This window comes from Plectrocnemia conspersa, unplaced genomic scaffold (genome assembly GCF_051122295.1).
Source record: "Plectrocnemia conspersa isolate PC_06_02 unplaced genomic scaffold, ASM5112229v1 ptg000005l, whole genome shotgun sequence".
NCBI classification, from domain to species: domain Eukaryota; kingdom Metazoa; phylum Arthropoda; class Insecta; order Trichoptera; family Polycentropodidae; genus Plectrocnemia; species Plectrocnemia conspersa.
In genome coordinates, this window is record NW_028277169.1 from 15544590 (window position 1) to 15568528 (window position 23939).

General features: G+C 34.4%; 3 protein-coding genes across 6 annotated transcripts; 2 read left to right on the forward strand and 1 right to left on the reverse strand.

The window, feature by feature from the left end:
• Nucleotides 1–331: 331 nt before the first annotated feature.
• On the reverse strand, nt 332–7938 carry Cpsf6 (cleavage and polyadenylation specificity factor subunit 6). 4 transcript variants are annotated; one of them, XM_088186782.1, is made up of 13 exons: nt 7644–7938; nt 4208–4417; nt 3928–4143; nt 3796–3859; nt 3349–3671; nt 3099–3275; nt 2837–3026; nt 2588–2769; nt 2322–2522; nt 2052–2257; nt 1941–1988; nt 1666–1761; nt 332–1604 (listed from the first exon to the last, which is right to left on the reverse strand). In XM_088186782.1, the coding sequence occupies exons 1-13, from the start codon at nt 7770–7772 to the stop codon at nt 1376–1378; spliced, it is 2271 nt and encodes a 756-aa protein (XP_088042908.1). In that variant the 5' UTR covers nt 7773–7938; the 3' UTR covers nt 332–1375. The 4 variants fall into 4 exon arrangements, with proteins under 4 accessions (XP_088042908.1, XP_088042906.1, XP_088042909.1 ...); XM_088186780.1 differs by having other exon boundaries at nt 3742–3859; XM_088186783.1 differs by lacking the exon at nt 1941–1988.
• Nucleotides 7939–9379: 1441 nt separating this feature from the next.
• ATPsynO (ATP synthase subunit O, mitochondrial) lies at nt 9380–10596 on the forward strand. The gene is made up of 4 exons (XM_088186784.1): nt 9380–9466; nt 9742–9996; nt 10072–10263; nt 10337–10596. Exons 1-4 carry the CDS (start codon nt 9440–9442, stop codon nt 10490–10492), a joined length of 630 nt encoding a protein of 209 aa, XP_088042910.1. The 5' UTR covers nt 9380–9439; the 3' UTR covers nt 10493–10596.
• Nucleotides 10597–12721: 2125 nt separating this feature from the next.
• Nucleotides 12722–22096, forward strand: LOC148234940 (kelch-like protein 5). The gene is made up of 9 exons (XM_088185966.1): nt 12722–13036; nt 14952–15112; nt 15778–16178; nt 16259–16441; nt 17013–17165; nt 17613–17773; nt 17842–18049; nt 18130–18322; nt 20495–22096. Exons 1-9 carry the CDS (start codon nt 12756–12758, stop codon nt 20647–20649), a joined length of 1896 nt encoding a protein of 631 aa, XP_088042092.1. The 5' UTR covers nt 12722–12755; the 3' UTR covers nt 20650–22096.
• The last annotated feature ends 1843 nt before the right edge of the window (nt 22097–23939 follow it).

Sequence of the window (23939 nt, forward strand, 5' to 3'; positions counted from 1 at the left end):
TAAAATGTGACTTTTATAAATTAAATTATTCTTGTAAAGATGGACAAATAAAATAACATATACAAAATAAATACAAGAAGTAAATTTGAAGAATTACAGTTAATATAAAATATATAAAAAACAAGCATACATCTCCATGCATAAACATTCAAAAGACACAAATAAAAATAATATTATCAATACATAGTTTCATAAATTATATTTAGTTTATAAGTTTAACTTTATTTTAAGTGAATCTTATACATCCAAAACAACTTTTTTGAAGGAAAATCATCAAAAATGGTTCAAGGTGAGGCAATAAAAATAAAATAAAAATGAATAAATACAACAGTAAAATACAAAGCATATTTTATCCACATAAAACTTTACTTTCTAATTTCACAAAAAATATAATAATAGATATTACAAGAAACTCTTCGGCAGCAAAAATTTTCTTTCTTCGTTTTTCAGACGAACAGCTGATGTTAATGTTGAATACGAGAAGGCTGCAGACTCTTGATCGGCATTAAATACGCGCATACAAGTAGATTTTAAAATTACAAAATGCACGAAATAAGGGAAAATTGCATTGAACAACTATAATCAATCTAAACGACGCTATTTTTGCATACGGAAACACAACTTCCCTCAAACATTGATTCAATATATTGATATAACTAATCATAAAGTAGAATTAAAAATCAAAATCATTTCACACTGTATAGTTATAATCATTGTAAAACTATGAATGGTTATTCTGAATATTGCAGCATGTATAATGTACAATATTGAAACTTTTCTTCCATTACATTTTGACCTTATTTATTATTTCAACTATGGATAAGATAAATGGCGAGTTTTGCATACATATTCATGTAAAGAAAATATACACAAAAACGTGTCGACTACTTAAATTATTACGTTGAACGTTATTAATATTCGATGGGGTTCAGTGACATTTGAACAGCAGATAGTTTGTATAATATAAAAACACACATTGAAGAAAAAATCCGTTTTTGTACCATTATAATAAAAGTAGAGGTTCATAATTAAATTTACTGGATCATGAGATTAATATGAACGAAATTAGTGCTTCCTTCATCAAGTCTTGACTATTCTAATTCTCAAAGTAATAAGATATTCGCCATGTCTTTGCACCAAATGAAATTGTATAACTATATAAAAAAAAGTACAACACTATTTAGTGCCATTGCAACAATATAACGATGTATTGTCAAGGATTGAATCAATTTGCTTAATAAAGACTAGGGTTCAGGAAAATTAATTCTGATCACAATAATAGTGTCTTATATGAAGAATTAAATGTAATGGATAAATTTAATGATTATTGAAATTTCTTGTATATCTAAGGAATTCTTGTATATATCCTTATTTTTTAATGCCTGGAGCGATGTTCGCGATCCCTGTCCCTTTCTGCGGGAACTTCCCTTTCTCTTTCGCGGCCACTGCCGCCACCTCTCTCTCTGTATCTATCCTCGTAGTAATTGCCAGCGTTTCCGCCTCCTCCGCTAGACGAATTGGCTCCAGAGCGAGATTTCGACACTGAGTCTGCAACCGGAGCGGAATCCCCACCAACACCGGTATCAACGGGGGACTTGCGAGGTCTAAAAAAATCACATATTAATAAAACAGTTGCGACAATACAATCTCATAATTGACAAATACCTTTCTTCGCGACTATGAGCTCTATAATGATCTGTTCGATCTCCACGGGATCGAGACCTTTCCCTCTCCCTTTCACGATAACCGTCACGATAATACCTAAAAACGCAAAGTTGTATTATTAAAATGCATTAATATTTTTTTAATACAATACAATATAATATAATATATATATACAGATAAGTGTGATGTGTGGCAATAAACAAAATACATAGAACATTTAATATACTACGTTGTATAATAATGAGAGAGATATCAATCATTAATATGATACTTACGTATCTCTTTCACGTTCTCTTTCTCGGTCTCTAGAACGATCGCGATATCTGTAAATCAAGTGTATGTATAGTGTTTTCCGCCGTTACATCGTCATTTTCCTCTTGAATTACCTTTCACGGTCTTCCCTGTCGCGCTCGCGGCTACGGTCACGGTAGCGTGATGATGATCGCTCTCGGCGACCAGTGCGGCGGTGAACCCTGTCACGTGAACGCGATCTATCGCGTCTAGAAGAAGAACCGTAACTCTTCGTTTCGACTCCTAACAAAGTGTCTTGTAACGAAGAAATAAGAATTTTACAACGATCATCATTCGCGACCTTTAAAAAAATTATCAAAAATATAGCAATCGTAATTTTGTATGTCATTGAGTTTAAATATTACTTTGCTCTGTTTGATTAACGATATTGCCGTTACTAGTGTTTCAATTGCACTGGCATATTCTCCAGCTGCCGCGTCGGAGACAGCTCTAGCGATAGCGCTGCTGGAAACGGTGCGATTCCTGCTCATTACTTCTTCAAACTCTTGTTCGCTCATCATAGGAGTGACTGCTAACGGTGCTTCGACTCTGCCATCGTACGATCCCTATAAAGTATGTTAAAATAAATTATAACATGTAGTCATTTTGATATATAATTTTGCAGACATACCGCAGGACGTTGATAAGGTTGACTTCTGTGAGCGTGATATTGTGGTGCTAATTGAGCTGTTTGCGGCGGGGCTTGTGGCGGAGGAGCACCCGTAGGACCCGTGGCAGCTGCAGGGAAGAATGCTGGATTCACGTGAGGGGCGGGTTGACAAGGAGCAACGATTCCCGCAACACCTGCAACACCTAATGAAAAATACATAATAAATAGAGGCACTCACAAACATATCTACTAGCATAAAAATGTATTAACCCGGTGGAACATGCTGAGGTGGAGGTCCCCTGGGTGGGCCTTGAGGTTGCATGTGTTGTGGTGGCGGTCCACCGGTTACTCCAAAGTGATGAGGTTGTTGCATCGGTGGTCCTCTAGGTGCACCCCAATCTCCAGGTCTAGAAGGACGAGGATCTCCAGGCCGACCGCCAGAGTTAGGCCCTCCTTGGAACTAAAACATTTGAGCTTGTTAAATATACATATACAAATTCATATTGCTGAAATATTACAAATAAATCATTACGTAAGGTTGTTGTTGATGTGGGTGCTGGTCAGGCGGACGCTGCACAGGAGGAGCTGGTCCAGGAGGACGAACTCCCGGAGGCGGTCCTCCAGGTCCCCACTGCTGTGGAGGATGTTGAAATCTTGGAGCTCCTTGGCCAGGACCGGGCCCACCAGGTCCACCGTGCATGGGAGGACCCTGTTTATTAATTGTCATTAATTTTGACTTACGTGTTTAACTTATTTAGTTTTAGCGATATTCTATTATTTACCTGCATCGGAAGACCGCGTTGAGATTGATGATGATGTGGTGGAGGAGGAGGTCCACGCATATTTTGTTGATGAGGCGGAGGAAGCATCATACGTTGCCCTCCGCTTCCCATATTGTTTCCGCCGGGACCCATTCCACCTCCCATATTGTTGCCTGGACCCATGTTGTTTCCAGGGCCCATATTTCCGGGTCTCATACCGCCAGGTCCCATTCCGCCACCTGGTCCCATACCAGGTCCCATATTGCCTCCGGGACCCATACCGCCCCCAGGTCCCATTCCTCCACCTGGACCCATTCCACCACTGTTAGGCCCGAAATAATGATCTATTAATAAAACAAAACAATATAATTAATCAAGGATAGTATTCAAGACGATGCAAAAAATATAAACAACCTCCAGGGTGTTGATGAGGACCTTGGGGACCATTGGGATGCGATCCGCGATTACCTTGATTGTTTGGCCCGAGAGGAGGTGGCCTCGTCTTAGATTGGCTTTCAAATTGATTCAAAGCCTGTAATTGTAAATTCAAAATATTAAAAATCGATAAAAAAAGTTCAAGTTAATAGATATTAAGCATACCTGCTTGGTCGGTAAAGTAACAATTAAGTTACGTCCGTGCAAGACTACTTTAGCTAATCTGTCCAAGCACATTTTCATACTCTGTTCCGATCCAAGAGATATAACACAAAATCCTTTAGATTGTCCGTTTGCTCGATTTTCGAAAAATTTAACATCCAGGAAATCATCGATTCCTAGATCGCCGACAGAATTTGCAATGTCTTGATCCGTTGTCCACTATAATATCACATAAAGCAATTAAAAATAGGTTTAAAAAAAATACCTTAAATTATGTACAAACCCATGTCAAATTTCCAACGTATAGCTGATGTCGTCTCCCCATATGGCCATGGTGACCATGATTGGAGCTGGAACTGCTATAATTACCACTACCGTTTGTCTCATTTGGCGTATGCTGCGGAGTAGGCTCTGGTGCCTCTCTCGCGTCAGTTATACTCAACGGTTCCGTGAGCGCATCATAGATGTCTACGTTGTCAGATGAAAATTCATCCTAAAATTATAATAAAGCGCGTTTATTAAATTATTCTAATATGATTGTGAATCGATTATATAATATGAAGTTCAAAACATATATTAATATTTAATTTACAAATATTAGAGCATATAAACCATTAAAGATAATTGAATTATTTGATATTATTAAGATGTTTATTTAATGTACTCCTTTTCGTGTTAAGTTATAAACTGTTAGAAATATTTAAAAACATTAAATCTGTATCATACGAAAATTGTATACATAAAGATGTTAATAGAAAGATTTGAATAGGGTGAATCTACATAAATATAGAATTGGTGCCCAAACAGATATGTATGTTATAGTTACATAAAAAATAAAGTTGGAGGAGAAAAGAGATTGTGATAGTAATGCAAGTACCATCGTATAGTGTGGAAATGCCATGATACAAAGAACACGATTAAATGGTTCAATTGAAGACAAAAAGAAGGAATATCGATAAGCGGTAAATATGTGCAGTAATAGCAATTTATCTACAAGCTAAAAATTCTACACGATAACATTGTCAAAGCCAGTTTTATTGTGAGCGAAAAAATCGCTATCAATTACAAGTCATTTGGTAAAGGTGAATTTGTAAAAGTGTCTGCTCGATGTTGCAAGTATAAGATGTTCCAAAAGGAAAAAAGACTTCGAAAACATTTCTTTGTCAAGATGTAACGTCCGACGAATAGAGATGATAGCGGATGACATTAAAACAAATTTGAAAGAGAGGTGTAGTAAATTAAAGGCATTTTCAATTGCATTGGATGTAAGTATGGATGCTTCAAATACCGTACAATTGGCGATATCTATTCGATGAGTTGACATTGACTTCAATGTCTTAGAAAAATTATGGGCTCTTCAGCCACTGCAAGAAATGACAAATGGAGAAGACATATGAAGCTCTAAATATAGTCATTAAGAAATTTTACATGAATTGGAATCCATTATATGGCATATTCACAGATGAATCGCCTGCAATAGTTGGTCAAATGAGATTTTTAGGATTAATTCATAAAAATGCAACACATTTACAGACCCTTTAAAAAAATTAAAAATTTTCACTGCATAATCCACCAACAAAATCTGTGGAAAGTCAATAAAATTTTCCAATGCTATGGAAGTAGTGGTAGCCATTAACTTTATTAAGTTGCGTGCACTTGATCACAGCCAATTTAAAATATTTGGCAGATCTGTTTTTAGAATATGAAGATATTACTTTGAAGTAAGGTGGTTAGGCAGAGGCGATATGTTAAAACGTTTTTATAATTTGAGGAAAGATATTGCAGACTTTAGAGAAATTAAGAGAAAAGCAACCGAGGAATTAAAAAATGATCCGTGGATATGCAACTTAGCATTTCTTGTAGATATCACGGGACACCTTAACGAGTCAAATGTAAAAAATTACAAAAACAAGGACAATTAGTGCATCAGTTGTATGGACATATTAACCCTTGTGGAGTTAATTTATGAACATTTGTTAGTATACACCTGGGAGTCAGTTAATTTTATGTATTTTTCTATAATTATTTCTGTTGTTATTTATTTATATTTTGTATTACATTAATAGTAAATTAAAAACAAATTAGTGATTCTCAACGTATTGCTTTGATTTATTTTATTACTTTTTTGTATTAGTATGTTTTAATAATTGATTTTAACAATTTCTTATTATTAAATTTCGTTAATTTATTTTACATTATTTTTATATATTATTTGGCTCTGTGGATTTTTTTTATATAAATTCAGAGGCTCTAAATATTTTTTGTTATGTTAATTAATTTATTTTGTACTCTTAAATTTATTGGTCTTATTATATATAAAAATCATATAAAAAAACGTCATAAAAATATATTTTTTATTTATTATTTCTTCAGTTATATATGTAAATATATAACTATCTGGGGTACCTCAGAACAGTGAAAGTTTAACCACTGTATATGTACGATGATACCGCTCAAATGTTTGAAGCTTTTTTACATAAATTAATATTATTCGAAAGTCAGATAAGAGTTGAAAATTACTATCATTTTTCTACTTTGGCATCTCTTAAAAATATTGCATGATTGTTATGGAGATGAATGTCGATTTTAAAAAAATGACAGCGCATTCACTATATTTACTCGTCTACTAGATGCTGATGTAAATAGTGCATCAGACAACTTACAGATGGAACTCATTAACTTTTAGGTAGAAGTATCTGCACTTTCATCCAAAGCAATTGAAAATGGTTTCAATTTAGCTTACCTCTTACTTGGATCTGTCGAAACACTACATAAACACCTCGGAGTCTTTTTTATTTTCAGGACACATTATGCTTGTAACACAATGCAGATATTCTAGCTACCGTGATGGTAGGGATAGCTGGATAATTCAAGACAATTAGTTTGCACGTCTTCGCTGGTAGTGGAACATGCAATGATCGTTTCCTGCGAAGCCTTGGGAAAAAGAGTGGGAACTCTTTTATAGTATTTTCAAGAGTTCTGTAAGTTCCAGGCAATCGTAAATCATGTTTTAACTATAAACACCCATATTGAACGTCATTAGTTTGCAGTTTGGCGCACTGTTTTTTTTACATACAATGTTCTCTGACTACCTCACACGGTGGGAAATACCGTGATGGTATGTATGTGTTGATGGATATTTTGATATTTCCCAGATAAAAAGGCTATTAAGCATCACGTACGTCCATGTCGAATCTCTACTGAACAGGTACCAAACAGCATTCCCAAATTGCATATTCAATAGATTTAAAATCAATCAGTAAGACATTGGTCGGATCGAGGATCAGAAGGAACGTTGGACTTTCAAGATGTATAAGCTAAAAACACTACCATTCGACATTTGCGTCAGTACTTGACCGCATAACTGCTACTTCGTTTCCGAATCTCAAAGAATTCAACATGATTGCACAAATTGTATGGCCATAATTGATGCATAAGTGAGTGGCGTTGAACGCACTAGTAAAACAGATGCTTTTTGTACCTTTTCGTTCAATAAATTACTAGATAAAAATACATTTAAGGTTTTCATTCGACTAATTCTCGTACATGATGTGCACAGCCACGTTTTTATTATTTATTAAATAATAACATAGTAGTGGTAAGTATTAGGTAGTATAAGATAGCTGGGGGCGAAAAGTACACGAACCTTAACGGTCCCGCGACGCCGGTCGATCGCCCCTTGTAAACGAACACACGAACGCGCGAAACGAGCAATATACCTGTGCAAAGTCCGTCTCGATGTCGTCAGCGTACAGGTCGAGGTCCTGCTGCTGCTCCGCCATCTCTTTGGCCGGCGACCGTTGATCAGTCGCCGCCGTCGTCGTACCGCACGCCGCCGTCGCCGCCATTCGGCCCAATGCCGCCAACCGCACCGAGCCGCCTACTGGCTACAAATAATATGTCCGCGAGGGATCGAAACGCACCCCGAACAAATACGAGCCGCTAAAAGAGACCGCAGCGCGGTAGCGGCGTCTCAACGTTGACCGCCTAGCGCGTCCGGAGGCAGAAGCGTACGGAGGTCGTAACACTTCTATTTTTCGCCATCTCTTTAGACTTAATTTTATATCTCAATTTTAATTCATTAAAAAAAAGCTAAAATGCTTTTAAAAACAATAACGAAGACATTTAAATAGTGATAACGATTTTTTTGATCAATATTTCTCAAACCAAAAGTCCTTTAATTATTTGTATTAAAAACAAGATAACACGATCACATAATATGTTCGGAGAAAATACGAGAGTAGGACAATAAAACTTTAGAAAAACTGAAAGATGGCAAAATAAATTTGTTTCTGAAAAGCACTACCTATATGTCAATAGACTACTATCAAACTGTCAGCCATTTCCATCACGTTTTTTTATTTTTACGACCGATTGAAATAAACAACTTTTAGTATTTTTGAACAAGTGAAAAATACGAGTTTCGTGAAGTGATTAAAAAAGTGAAACACTTTTATTTGAAAGGCAAAACACTGAAAGAAATTAAAACCGAGTTGTAGAAATGGTTGACAAAATCCTCGCAATGGTCTTGAGTGATCGACGAGTCGAAGTGCGCGAACTTGTTAAGACCACAGGCATATCACATAATTCAGTGGTTTCAATTTTGCACGAAAATTTTTATATGAAAAAGATATCGGCAAGATGGGTGCCGCGAGGACACGACAACTATCGATTAAGCTGAAGCTTAACTGCTCGATCAACCTAATAAACGGTGACGGAGTGCGTCAAGCAGGAGACGAATGGAAAGAGAAAAAAGCACGTGTGAGCACGCGGTAAAGAATTTGCGTAGAGTAAAGACTAAGAGTGGTGGAGAGTATGCCGCTTCCTTCGGCGGTTCCATCTCATAAGGCTGGTTGAGTGGATGTGAATTTGGAGTTGACGTTTTAAGAGCCGCAAACGCAAATAGTTTAATTCACACAAAAAATATGACCGATCGTTTTATTAAGATTTAAAAAAATATTTTCTGTTATATTATAATAATAAAAGTATGAAAGTTTGGCGTGGGGCTAGCTATCATACCCTGTAAAATCGTCAGTTCGAAGCACCTAAAGATTATTGATAAAACCGGACTATTTCACAACAACAATCAACTTGTTAAATGTCTTAAACCATAAAATTCTACACTACAGGAAATCCGTTGGACTGGAAATGATATTCTCAAAAGGGGAGAGGGTTGCCATTATAGTTAGTAACATATTTCGAATCGGATTTCTTGTATGTAAGCGCCTGAAATATATTTTCTCCGACTTGTCACTATTATTTAAAAGTGACTAAAATTTATACAAATAAAGAGTAAAATCAAAATATGAAATAATATTTTTTTTTAAATACTGATAACAAACGATAAAAAATTTAAGTGTTATCTTTAGACAAATGCCCGTTCATTTAAATCTTCTAACTTTAGAAAAATTCAATATTTTAATAAATACGTTTTTTATTTAAGATTGGTAACCCTACTGTCAAGAAGGTCGTAGTGGCAACTCTGGTGTACTGTCTCGTCCCAGGGTGCTCCACCATGGCTTCCGTACGCTTCCCGCAACTGGTAAAAAGCCGATTAACCTATATTTTGCATGTCGTTGTTGTGATGAACGTCCTATATCAAATGATTTATGATCTGACATTTTTAGGTTATATTATATAATAATTTCTGATGGCTCCTTGTTTTTCTTAAATACCGATATAAACATCTGATTTAACGTGGATTTATACGAATAATACTGTTTTTAGGTGTGACATTGTGTTACAGTCTATTTACTGTCCATCTACGATGAAATGAGTTGGCAAACTGATGTTAAAAAAATTGTATCGATTTTATAGATTCGAACGTTGAGCACCTCAGCGAGCTCCAGCCAGAAGGTCAAGCCGCCGATTCAACTCTTTGGACTCGAAGGTCGATATGCTACCGCTCTTTACTCCGCCGCTACTAAGATGAAGCAGTTGGATGCCGTGGAAAAAGAGCTCGACACTATCAAAGGCATCTTAAAGACCGACCTTAAATTCAAAGAGTTCGTCGCGAACCCGACGATCAAACGAAGCTTGAAGACCAACGCCATTAAACAAATAGCCACCAAGGTTTGCAGCTTTACTGATGTTAATTATTGTCCTGTACTTAACAAATATTTAACGCATATTCATTATTTATTCTAGCAAGCTTATTCGCCGGCTACTGGCAACTTGTTGGGATTATTGGCTGAAAACGGCCGTCTCAATAGGTTAGATCATGTTATCAACTCTTTCAAGATTATCATGTCTGCTCACCGCGGTGAAGTAATCTGCGAAGTCAAGACGGCTAAGGCCCTCGACGAAGCTCAACGTAAAAACCTGGAAAGCGCATTAAAGGTATTTTATTTATCCAATAATATGACTTATGTCTTCAGAGTATAATATTATAAATTTATTTTGCTATTTCTAGAAATTCCTCAAGGCCAACGAAGTGATTAAGCTAACGACAGTCGTAGACCCGACCATCCTCGGAGGCATGGTCGTGTCTATCGGGGATCGCTACGTAGATATGAGTACTGCCAGTAAAATCAAGCGTTACACGGAAATCATCCAAGCTCCGGCATAAGTTAGCATTTGAAGGGGAATTTTGCTTTGTTCTTTGTAGAAACTACATTGTTATATATGTAATTACATCTAAAGTAATAGATAATAAAGATTAAATAATCGCTATTATTTATTTATTATTTTATATCGCATCTTTCGTTTTATGTACATTAATCTTAATCTTTCTAAAGAGACTAACCTAAATAAAGGTTGTCTGCTAAGAAAATTTGTATGCAATATAGATTTATAAATCTGTAATTTTTTATTAATATTAAATTTACATTCACAGCAAAAGGCATAGAATTTAGCTCAGTAGCTTTAATCTTTAAACTTTTATAATATGCTCACAGAAATGCATCACAACTCTGCGGGCCACATATAAAAGTATATATCCCCATATTAGATTTACATACACTATAGATATTTTTTTGGAGTGAAAAATTGTCTTCAGTGTATTGGCCATTATAAAATAAATATATTATGTAAAAGTATGAGGAATCTCAGAAAAATGTTCAAGGCGGGGCTGCATGCGGCTTGCGGGCCGCGGGTTGGCTACCCCTGGATTAGATAAAAGTAGCAATTAAATTATTGATTTCTTAATTTTTGGATTTTAAAATTAATTATCTTTACTTAAAAAATATTGAAACGAACAATTTTACGCATGGTAATGATATTCTACGATTTTGGTAGACTAATGGTTCGTAAAACTTTTATGCCTGCACTACAATCTCTCGAATCATAATTTGATCAATTCCTCTCTCAGCAAGGAAGTTTTTCATCTCTTTAGCGCGGTGAGTACTGGCTGAATCTCAAATTAGTAAACCTCTTTGGTGACTCCTAAACACAGGTGACAGCATAAAATCGACCCACTTTCTTATAACTACTTGGGTTCTTCAGGCCTTTTCACTTTCAAAGACATAAATTCCTGAAACGCTCCACTCATTTTATCTGGTGTTAAAAATTATTCGCTTTATAAAAAATTGCACGCGCACGTCCTCAGCCAGTAGGCGGCGGCAAATGACGCAACTCAATCAAATGTTGTTACAAATGAGAAAATATAAATCGCCACATGTTGGCGTTCACCTTATTTTAACTAGGGCTTATTTTCGGGGGAGACCTTATATTCCAAAAACTCATGAAAATCACGCAATGGCTTATTTTCGGAAGATGTCTTATTTTCGGAAAAAGACGGTATAACTATGTGCGTGTTTTGAGCACAAAAAAATCAAAACCAAATGATCCAGATTTTAGCGACGATAATATTTTTCAATTATAGATCCTGTAAGTGGCAAAAAGGGAATCTTTCTTTTTCTTTAATTCCTCCACCGAAATTTTATTTGTTAATTGGATTTGCACCCAGGCATCATGGACCTTTTTTGTTTTTGTGCCCTCTATTATTTGGGTCCCAAATACATGGCTCCGACTGAAGTAGTTCTTAAAAACAGATCGTTTGTCCTGTGACCACATTGTACCGCCCATCATAATGAATGAAATAAAAATGAAATTGAATCGAGTTACTCGTTCTATCTCAGTATGCGAACCAGCATGCCATTATCTCTCTCACTCTCGTCACTTAACATGCGAGAGAGCGAAAGGGGAAGTATCTCACCGCTCGCGCTTGACTCGGAACAAATGCCGACAAGGTTCGGAAGCGCTCGAAGCTGGCTAAGGCGACTGAATTACCCCAACTTCACTACCCGTTCTTGGTTAACCTCGGAAAACTTCCGAGAGATTTTAGTAACCCACTATATTCTCCGTCCTTGGCCAACCTTGACCAACTTCGAGAGAGTGTAGTGCAGGCATTACAATTATGTCCACAACATAACAATATTTTTTAGAGAGCTAAAGACGAGGCTGCGCTATGCAGTTCACCACGACTTTGTAGTCCCATAGGAAGGCATCTCGCTAGTTAACAAACAGGGGAAATTTGTGAAAGTGTGATTCGTAGTGGAATAACGACAGTCATAAGTGAACTTTGTAACAGTGTGATGATATTCTTTGTGTATTTGGTACAATTTGCACTTGCGATTTGAACAAATTATTTTTATTTTAAGCTAAATTATGTAATATTTTTATTAAATTTAAACTTGCCGGTTTTAGTGTTTATCCAAATATTTATCGCTTGTTTTGGTTTGTTAAATCAATTAAATTTGTCGCAGCAATATATAAATAAATTGTAAGCAAATGTTCGATATTATCCCGTATGGCAACACTTTTAGTGCAATATTTTGCTTTGTGTCAAACGTCCATTGTGTGCGGGCGGGGAAGTCGCACGAGTTGTCAATATGGAAGGCGGCGTCTGTCGCGAGGCGAGTCGCCTTTCTCTGGCCTCGACGGCTTCCAGCAGCTCCGCGGAGGCCGACGCAAGCTCCAGCGTCAACTCCTCGGCCACTTCTGGCACTTCCGCCGGTTTCGTTTCGCCGAGCACCAACGAACCGGAACGCGACTTCGCCTCCGAAGAAGTGTTCCTCAGCGCCCAGCATGCGGGCCGCAGTCTGGCGCGGATGCACTCGCATCTTCAAGCCGGTCAGCTATGCGATGTCACTTTGCTCGTCGGGGGGCGCAGGTATATGTAATATATAATTATAAAAATCGATGTTGCAAAAATTACAAAATACAGCAATTTTTAAATAAAAATAGATTTACAAGTTGTTAAATATAAGCCCATTATGTCTCCAATTAGAAGCAATACGTTACGAATGAACAAGAATGAGGTACGCCAACGCCCGAAGGAAGAGTCTTGCCACCAGTCATTGCAACAGCATAATAAATGACTCGCTGAATCGACAATTTAACCATATCATATCATATGCATAACTAATAAATAAGTTATGTAGTCGGTTCAATATGTTTGTGCAATAAATCTTATGTAACCAGGCTGAAATTACGTCTCGTCGGAGTCAAAAACTAGGAAATAGTATTACATTACACTACATTACACTTTGGGGACAGGCTTGTCGTCGTGTATATTGTACAGCCTGGCTTAGAATATAAATATACTTATGACGGAGCATCAGAATGAAATTAATTTATTAATTCGTTATTTAACTTATCTAAAACTTCTTTAACATTATTACGCAATATACTGTGCAATAAATTCAAATGTAATTCGCAAACTGTTTTACATTATCAATTATATTATAAATATACAATATAAATAACAATGGTCCCAATTTAGACCCTTGTGGTACACCATAAAATATGTTTAAATAATTATCAAACCATTTTCAAACTCTACCAACCAATTATTTATCACTACTTGTAGTGCAGTCTGTAATTCCGAATATTTTTCTCTGAATCCTGATTGTTGTTCACATAGAATCTTTTGAGAAATAATGAAATCCTTTTATTGTTTGATTACTATTTCTTCCATAACCGTTTCCATACAAGGCAACATGTTTATCAGTCTCATTTTCTCGACCATTTTATTATTTTTTATTATTTTAGGTGTAGCTATAATAGTAGCAATCTTCAAATTATCGGGTATTTCTCTTTCAGAGAGTGCTTTATTTACTAAATAATGTAATTTAGTTCCTAGTATTTCCCATGTTTCTTTATTTATACATATTTACATCCAATTCATCAATACTGGTTCCTTTTTTTAATTTACAAATTATGTTGTGAATTCACTAAATTTTACATTCAATGTTTAATTATTGTATTGTGTAATACTAAATTATTAAACTGAGATATTTTGAATTCACAATCTCTCATTGTATTAATTTTTTCTGCTATTATATGAGGATCTTTATATATATTTCCATCAATATTCATATTTATTATCATTTCTACGAGTAGGATTAATATTTTTTTTTATTGTTCTCCATATCTTATTGGGGTCATTTTTTATTTTATCTATCGACTTTTCATATCGTTTTTTTAGCTACTCTTAATGCGTTGACAGCCATATTTCTACTGTTGGTATTTTTCCCATTTTTTATTTATAACTTTATAATCTACTTGTTTTGTTTTTATTATTTTATATATTTTATATGATTCATCTCTTCTCTTTAAAGCATTTTTAACATCATCGTTAAACCACGGTTTTGGGTTGAATCGATATTCTGTTCTAAAATTATATTGACTTTTTATTTTATTGTTCCATATCAAATTAACATTTTTGTAATTCTAATCTTAATTTGGTAAAATCTATAATATTATTTTATTATTTCTAGTTCGTAACTTTTAAATCTTTGTTAAATGCAGTTGATTTTTGTAAACACCAACAAGATTTTAATAGGAACCCCCTAAATTTTGTTTATATTAGCACATTAAAATCATTACTAAGCAACATAGGGTAGAATAACATAGAATACATAATTCTAGAGAAGGAAGTAAAATTTCTAAATGCTTATTATCAATAGAAAGTATTGAGTCTTCTTACTAATTTAATCTTGTCTATTATCTTATTTTCAATAATAAAACTGTAATGTCTTGAGCTGTATCCATTTAATAATTAAATTATGTAATTATGTTTGTAGGTTTCCAGCACACAGGCTCGTGCTGTCGGCAGCTAGTGAATATTTTTCAGCCATGTTCACTGGTTCACTGAGGGAATCTCAGCAGAGCGAGATCACACTGGAAAATATCGACGTGGACGCTTTGGAGGCTTTGATACCGTATTGCTACACAGGATCCATAGGTAATTAGTTCATAAAATTGATATAAATGGATGGTTTTACTACATGTGTGATACATTTTTATTTACTGAATTAGTAATTATTTAAATGTAAAATATCACTTTCTTTGTTTATTTATATACATATTTAACATGATAGTAGTATTGGAATCACTCCAGGTTGAATATCTGTTAAATATAATATTCAATAAAAATACCAATAGAATATTACAAGAATTGTGTTATTGATTACAAAATTACACAATATGACAATAATTTATAATACAAATATAACACATTATAATTTTTAATTCAATTTCCAACGTATGGTCACCCTACTCTCTAGCCAGCCCTGATTTAGTATTGGTAACGCTCTCATAACGGTGTAAACAAATTCCTAGAAAACTGTATATGTGTGCATGCATACGTACATGCACCCTTATTTCCAACACAACGATGATGAGGATGGACTATAGCTCATAGAGAATAATACATCTGCATATTTTTTACTGACAAAGTAAATATAATAAAATTGATCATTTTCGATAAAAATATCAATTTGTATGTTTCTGCATTGATGTCTTGAATTATATCTATACTTTGCATGCTTATTCCACTAGACTCCTCTAACGATGTATTCGTCACTTATATGTTAATCAAAGTTTATAATAATTTGTTTACATTTTTAGATTTACGCGAAGACACCGTTGAAAACATTCTGTCGGCTGCTTGTCTCCTCCAATTGACTGCCGTCGTGAGCGCATGTTGTAATTTCCTTCAAAAACAGCTACACCCTTCGAACTGCTTAGGAATCGCCATGTTCGCCGAACAGCAGTCTTGTACCGCTCTACAAATACAAGCTTCGGAGTTCACTAAGCAGAACTACATGGAAGTGTATAAAAATCAAGAGTTTCTCCGGTTGGACGCCGAGCAGTTGGGCTTGTTGCTTAAATCGGACGATCTCAATGTGTCTTCTGAGGAAAGCGTCTTTGAAAGTGTTATGACTTGGGTAATGTATGACAGACCTAATCGAGAGAAAAGCTTGCGAGGGTTATTGGAATCAGTGAAGCTGCCGCTACTATCGCCTCCGGTAAGTCATTATCCCAAGTTATCATTTATTTAAATTTGTGTTATACATTTTATTAATATTTCATTATTATTTGGATGTAGTTTTTGTTCGATCAAGTCGAAGTGTCTTGTTGTTCAGTTGTCGAATGTCAACCACTCATCATGGAAGCATTGAAATGGCACTTGTTACCAGAACGGAGGCAGCAACTCTCATCAGAAAGGACCAATCCACGCAAATCGACCATTTGTAAAATGTTAGCTGTGGGGGGAATGGATGCAAATAAGGTAATTTGGTTATTTATTTTACTAATTATTTCCGGACAAAATCAGTAAAAAAAAAATTTAAAATATGCGATAATAATGATGTATAAAGTAAAGTTGGCAATTGTAATATTTTTATAATTTTTTAACACTTTCGCGGACATGTCTGCAATTGCAGTCATTTTTCGGCTGTTTGAAGGTTGAAGGTTTGAAGGTTTCTGTTGGAAGGTTGGCTGTGCCACTGCTCGGGATAATGCATTAGGTTCATAATTTGACTGATTTTTATCTATAATACCAAGTGGTTGATTCAAATGTAAACTTTTGTCCAACTAATATGCAAACTTTTACTTTTGTCATTAGCAAATACTATCATCTACAAAAAACTATTTCATGATACGCACTATTAACAAGATTATCAAAACATCTTGAGAATTGTTTACTTTTAATTGTATCTAATTTTGAAAAACAGTTTACACACATATTATCAAGATGATGTTAAAGTAATTTTATCTGATGGAATTCTGCCACGATACCTTGCAGACTGACCATATAAACAATATTATGCATTTTTACAATTGTAATTTTTATTTAACAGGGTACGACTAGCATCGAAATGTACGATCCTTGTACAAATTCATGGTCTCAATATATGAAGATGGGTGTGCGTAGATCACAATTTGGAGTGGTTATCATTAAAGACAAGTTGATATTGATTGGAGGTCGAGATGGATTGAGAACCTTAAATATTGTAAGTAAATACAAATAAATTTTAACACAAAAATTCGATCTACCCGCTTTGTCTGCTGCTGGTAAAACACGGGACGGGTAGTGACTACCTTTTACGACTTCTGATGTTTAACGACAGGTTTGGTAGTATCTACTTGCAACAACTAAATCGTTTTGTGCTGCTATCTATGAATCAAAGTTTAGTCTTTAAGAAAAAAAATATTTCAAATCATAATTATTTTTATTGCTGCCGCTGACAAGATATTTGGTTTCTTTGTAAAAATATTTTTATACTTTACAATTCAGAATACTTAATAAATTTTTGATTTTTAATTCTAAAGTTATCATATTTTTTTGTTATATCTCTGTGTTGCATAAAGTTCTCGTAATATTGCCCATTTTTGCACATCATGCAGCGTAAAAACGACCTGTTGGTCAAGTGTTAATACTTATTTTATATACATTTCAGGTGGATTGCATAGATTTGAAAACATTCGCATCAGTAACTCTTCCACCGCTGCAAACTCAACGACACGGTTTAGGTGTGGCCGTTATGGGAGATGGTCCGAATGCTCCGGTATATGCTGTCGGTGGACACGATGGATGGACTTATATAAACACTGTTGAACGGTTATAATTCTTATTAAATCAATCGATTTTTATAATGAGTGTAAATAACATTAATTTATTAATTTTAGATGGGACCCAGTATCAAGATCATGGTCTTACGTAGCGCCGATGTCTTCCCAGCGCAGCACGTGTGGTGTTGGCGTATTGCAAGGAAAGCTATATGCAGTCGGTGGTCGCGATGGAAGCGCTTGCTTGCGTACAGTGGAAGCTTATTGCCCACACACCAACAAATGGAAGCAGTGTCCGTCGATGATTAAAAAAAGAGGCGGAGTTGGTGTAAGAAAAATATTTTTTAATTCACGAGTCTTCATGAAATTTGTTAAAGTTTATTATGCTTATGGTTCTTGCCTTTTCAGGTTGCTGTTCTTGGTGGTTATTTGTATGCTCTCGGTGGTCATGATGCTCCTGCTAAAAACGGTGTTACTACAATGTTCTCATGCATGGAACGTTATGATCCGATTGAAAACGCTTGGACCTTGATCGCTAATTTATCTCGCGGAAGAGACGGGATTGGAATCTGTATTTTGGGTGATAAGCTGGTAGCTGTTGGTAAGTAATATTTTAATTTTAATATCCAGATCTTCCCCTTTCCGGCGTCATGTCTCGTTATTCCACATATCTTACACTTAATCTAGCTCTTATATATTATATTATATAATATATCCAAATTATAAATGTTTTTAAGTTAAAGTTAATTATGACTCGAAGAAGAGACTTCAGATTTCTTCTTCCATATTTTTCATCAATATTTTTAGATTATTCAATAAGCGTATAATTGCTGTTTAAAATATTTCATGACCAATCGATATAATTTTGAGTTGGATTTGAATATGAATGTTCGATTTACCATCAATATGGGTGGTTGGCTGGGGTCTAACTATGAATGTTTATATTTAGGATTATCATATTTAATCAAGTTTTCATGTTCAGTTACACAAAAGCTTTTACCTAGTCGATTTGTAAGTTACTGTGGCTTTATGTTGCATGCCTGATTTGTACTGCAACCTGTCGGCTACTCTTCAAATTATATGTAGCAGTGCTGCCAATTTACAGGATAAAAGAGCAATATTTGATTTTATTGAAAAAGTTACAATGCATAAAATTTGAATCTTTTGCCAAGCTGTGTGATTTATTCAGCTAGTTAGACACTGGGAAATCTATTTGATATACAGCAGTGAACGTCACAGTATCCAATTTGTACACACATACATTCGCGCGTACTAGAGTCCAGTCGCAAGAATAAAGTCGTATACGTTGTACGAAAATACGATTGTGTGTTATTTTTGTTTCTACCTGCGCTGCAATAAAGGTTATTATCATAGTTTGGAGAGCTTAGAAGAGATCGTAAACTTTTACACGTACGATATATTATTTAAAAAATGCAATTAAAAACATTTAAAAAATTAATAAAACATTTTTGTTATATAGTGATACAAATAATATACATATAATAGATATAAATTTAAATTTAAAAAATAAAAAATGAAAATTCAAAATAAAATCACCGATAAGTTGGAAGTCAGTTTTCTTTGGTTTCGTTCCAACAATACATTCACTTTCTAATGATGTAGAAGAAGATTGGTAGTTCATTTTCAATTTTTAAAAAGTCACTGAAAAATTGTGAGTACCGAGTCCAAAAACAGTTTACTGATACGTCAAAAATTCGTACTGCATTCATTTTGTAAATGCGTTGTCTATGTATACAGATGTATGCAAGAAAGAAGCGATACATGCGCGTAAGAATTTTCGTTGTCTCGCTTGTTCTTGTTGAAGCGGCAATGCTCATTTCAAGGAATATCGTCTGTGTCACATCCGGCTATAAAACTAAATATTTTGGTCTATTTCGCACAAAATAATATAAATGTAATATCACAGTAACTGGTTGTCAACTCCTACAATGCAATTGTGTGAGTAAAACGTATATGTGTTTTGGATAAAACGAGGATAGTGTGATGACCACTGATATACAGTTTTATTGCATAAATGTATGTCGAATGAGAAAGACTCCAAGTTGATCCAAATGGGGTTGTAGCAAGCGGGTGGGCTCAATGTAGACTAATAGAGTTCTTGCAGTGGTAAAAGTTTTTTTGCTCTGGTTTTTCATGAGTCGGGTGCTGAGTGCTTAATCTAGAGTGTGAGTTGGGAGTCGAGTCGAGTGGTGCTCTCGGAGTTGAGCCTTGTACGTTTCTTCTGTGTGACTTGGATGAATGTGAAAAAAGACTTATTTTGATCAATTTAAATACTGTTAAAACCCCACCTATATAACCCCCTTAATGAAGTAAAAGAATTTCATCCAAGTAGTATTTTGTAGGCGACCTTTGTAGTCGCTTTCGACGATGCTAATTGTTTGATGCGAGTTTCGACGATCGTAAGTAAATAATATAAATATTGCAGCTAAGTAATTTTGGTTACAGTAATTGTAAAAAAAATATGTAAACGAGAAGTAAAAAGTACCTTTACTCTGATGTAAAAATTCACTTTGTTTGGGGTTCTGTCTCTCCCTCATTATTTGATATGTGCTGTCGAGGTCAAAAAAAGGAATAATTTGGTTGAAATGCGGAAAATTGGAAATATTTAGTCTTTACTTCTCGGTATTTTGATTTTCCAGTTGAAGGCTCATTTTTGTTGTGTCCTATTTGTTATCTTTTTTGTTGATTCACATTTTCTTTAAGCAGTTTTGCCTTAAGAAATGTAAGAAATATTATTAATTTTATTTCCCAGGTGGATATGATGGAAACGAATATTTGAAAGACGTCGAGCAGTATGACACTAAGACAAGAGAATGGCATCCTTTGGCGCACCTGAACATTGGCCGAGCCGGCGCTTGTATCGTACCCATGCCTTTGAATATACGTAAAAGAAAAGTACCTGAATAGTACAAACGTTTGTTTTCACAACTCGTAAAAGGTGATGAAATTTATTATAGATTATATTCGAGATTTTATTTTGCATTCAACGGTCTGGCGCAGTACAATGAAATTTTTTGATTGAAACCAATCATTAGAGACTGACAAAAAGAGTATTCTAATTTAGCAACGTTCATATTATTTAAGGGTGGTTAACAATGTAAGTAAAAAATATATTTTTAATAACGAATATTGTTTAAACTATATTTATATACGTAAATCTTATACCACCATATTGCCTATTAATTTTTCATTTATACAATATCTATAATACGTAAAAGGTATGCCAAAAAGTCTACATTAGTTGTAATCCGATTCTCTAGTTGTGAATAATCTCGTATATTTACTATGTTTTCAATACAATATCACACGTGCAGGGTTGTATTGGATAAATTTTGTTTAAAAAAATAAACATAAGTCAAACAATGTCAATTCAAGTATGACTGGAGCGAGATTGTTTAATGTTTATTAATTTTAAAATTGCTATGATCTTTTATAAAAAAAAATAGTTTGTCACATTGTCTTCCCATAACTGAATTACAAAGTGAAGAGTATATTAAATTTGAAGAAGTTTGCTCACTTAAATGTATCAATTTATTTAATTGATGTTTTTCCTGAATCATTGATCTCTTATTATTATTTATTATTTACTTTTGTTTAATCTTAACATGTTTTGAAATATTCCTAACACGAAGACTGAATGTATTAAAAACATTCTACCCATTTACTTTTGTGATTATTAAAGCTATTTTGCATTAGTTATATAATATGTATTATTTTAACGAGCAACCATTCATATTTTCTTTAAATTTGTAAAATGTTTGCATTGGTGATTTAAAAAATCTTTGAAAATTTATATTTGGATGATATTCATCTTTAGTAGAAGAATGAAGTGTAAATTTGGTTATGAATTGGTTTCACATTCCATATGTGTATTTATTATATAAAGAAAAAACTAGTTGTGATTATGATAATTGCCAAATTAGATAATTATAACGAATTTGCAAATTGTGATTGTTGTCTTTGCCAAATTTGTTGTGAATCTTAAAAAGTGATGATGGCTTTATATATTGTCCGTATTTCTAGGATTAATTTGATAATTTACATATTTGAATGTTATTTACACATACTCATATGTGGATTATTATTTAGGTGTAGTATAGCTCTATTTTGCTATACAATGGGAATTTCATTATAAATAATGTATTGCGTTATGTATTATATAACGCAAAAAATATTTAGATTTGGGTTGCATTTATTTTTTCAATCTTTAAACTATATTGCTTTTTTATATTATGTAATCAAATATTATCTACTGTCTTATATATGATACTTCAGGGTGTGTAATGTTATTGTTAAGATGAATTTTGTAACACTTTGTAAACAAATAAAAAAATATATGTATTAGTTTTTCTGACATTGTGTTTTATTTTTATATCCTATGGTAAATTTTTATAACTTAAATTTAATACAATTTCAATAATATTGTTCCGTTACAGAACGCTTTGAATATTTATATTGTCTAGACGAGTTTTAGAGGGTTAATTACTATAATGGCCATGACCCGTAAAACAGGTGGTTAACTTTTATGAGTTAGATGTTAGTTATGATTTTATAATTCAGGTCACTAGAGTTTTAGTAGCGTTTTTTAAAACGCTGAAAAAGAATTGTAGGTATTTTATCTTTAACACTAAAATAAATTTATTCTTATTTCTTTTATATATATGTACCTACATATTAGGCATTGTGAATATTAAGGGCCAACTCAACGGATGCATTTTTCGAGATAATCACACTAAAATGTAGCGAAGAAGTGAAACCTATTGAAATTCGTCGACGAATGAAAGCTCAGTATTGTGATACATGTCTCATTCTATCAAATGTAGTAATGGACTATAAAGTTCCTGAAACGGTGCGAGTTCTGTAGCAGAATCTTTTCGACCATCTGGTTCCACTATGACAGTTCAACAGAGCAAACTAGTAAAGGCGCCGTATCTCTAAATCAGAGAATTACAAGCACAGAGAGAAATGCTGCTTTCAGTGCGATATACGCAGATGTCTTTAAGAATCATTTTAAATCTGCAATCAAATTTAAACGCTGTGGATTTCTAAATATAGGTGTTCTGTCTGCCTTTTCAGATGATGGAACTTTGATCTGCATTTTGAATGTCTTAAACACCTGCCGCACTCGCTAGATTTCGCCCCAAGCGATTTTCACATCTTTGGACAATACAAAGAGGCGAGGAGGGGTGCGTATGTATGTCTAAGCGTCATGAAAATGCCAACTTGTACCTTTTATTTTCAATAAATTATTAGATAAAATAATATTTTTATAAGCTATTCATTTGATTCATACATAAAAATCGCCTGTTCGTGAGATATCTACCCGCATGGATGACTTGAAGTCTGCAAAGCAGTTAACTTTTATTAACCATGAAGGTAAGATGATTTGATATCAGTAGATTAAATTTTGGTCATGCCATATGTGAACTGAAAATAGTTTTAGATTTTGTAGAAATTCTTGAAAAGCTGTGCAAATTTCATGACGACATATCTCACTGTACGATTATTTTGCTGTTTAACTTGCGTACCTTGCGGCCGCGCTTTTATTTGTATGTAATACAAGGATGTTGATATTATAAATTATTATTATTTTCGAAACAATTTTCAAATCACGCACAACTTGTGTAATATTATAGATACGTGTTATTCTCGTAGACTTGCCTGCGTCTCAGCCTACGAGGAGTCTTTGAAGATATTGTTGAATTATTAGATTTTGCTCTTCCTAGTTGGGTTTGCCAAAAAGTGGTTTGCTTCCTCGGTCTTAGAAGTCTAGGTCAATAGTTGGCGTAGCTCTGTTTGGTTGGAGTTATATTGAACTCTCGTGTGGCTTAAGGATATCTTTTATGTTGCTTGTGTGTAGGGGTCGAAAGGATTTGCCATGTCACCTTCTATAACAAACTTATTTTTATCGGATTTTTTTATTAATGAATTTATTTACGAATAATTTTTTTCAGCCATACTTATACTTACAGCAGCAATATTCTTGACAGAACGGGCGGCACATTTAGACTGGCATATGACTAAAACCAAGTGTTGCTGTATGAGTGCGAATACCGACCGAAAGCCGAGTGTAGTGTCTCTTTCTAGCATTCACTCGTCTCTTTCTAGCGCGTCTTGGAGGTACCTCGCTGCCGCTCGCGCCGACTTTTACTGTCAAACCAAGCAACCTAACCTTTTTTTAATGATATTGTATTAAT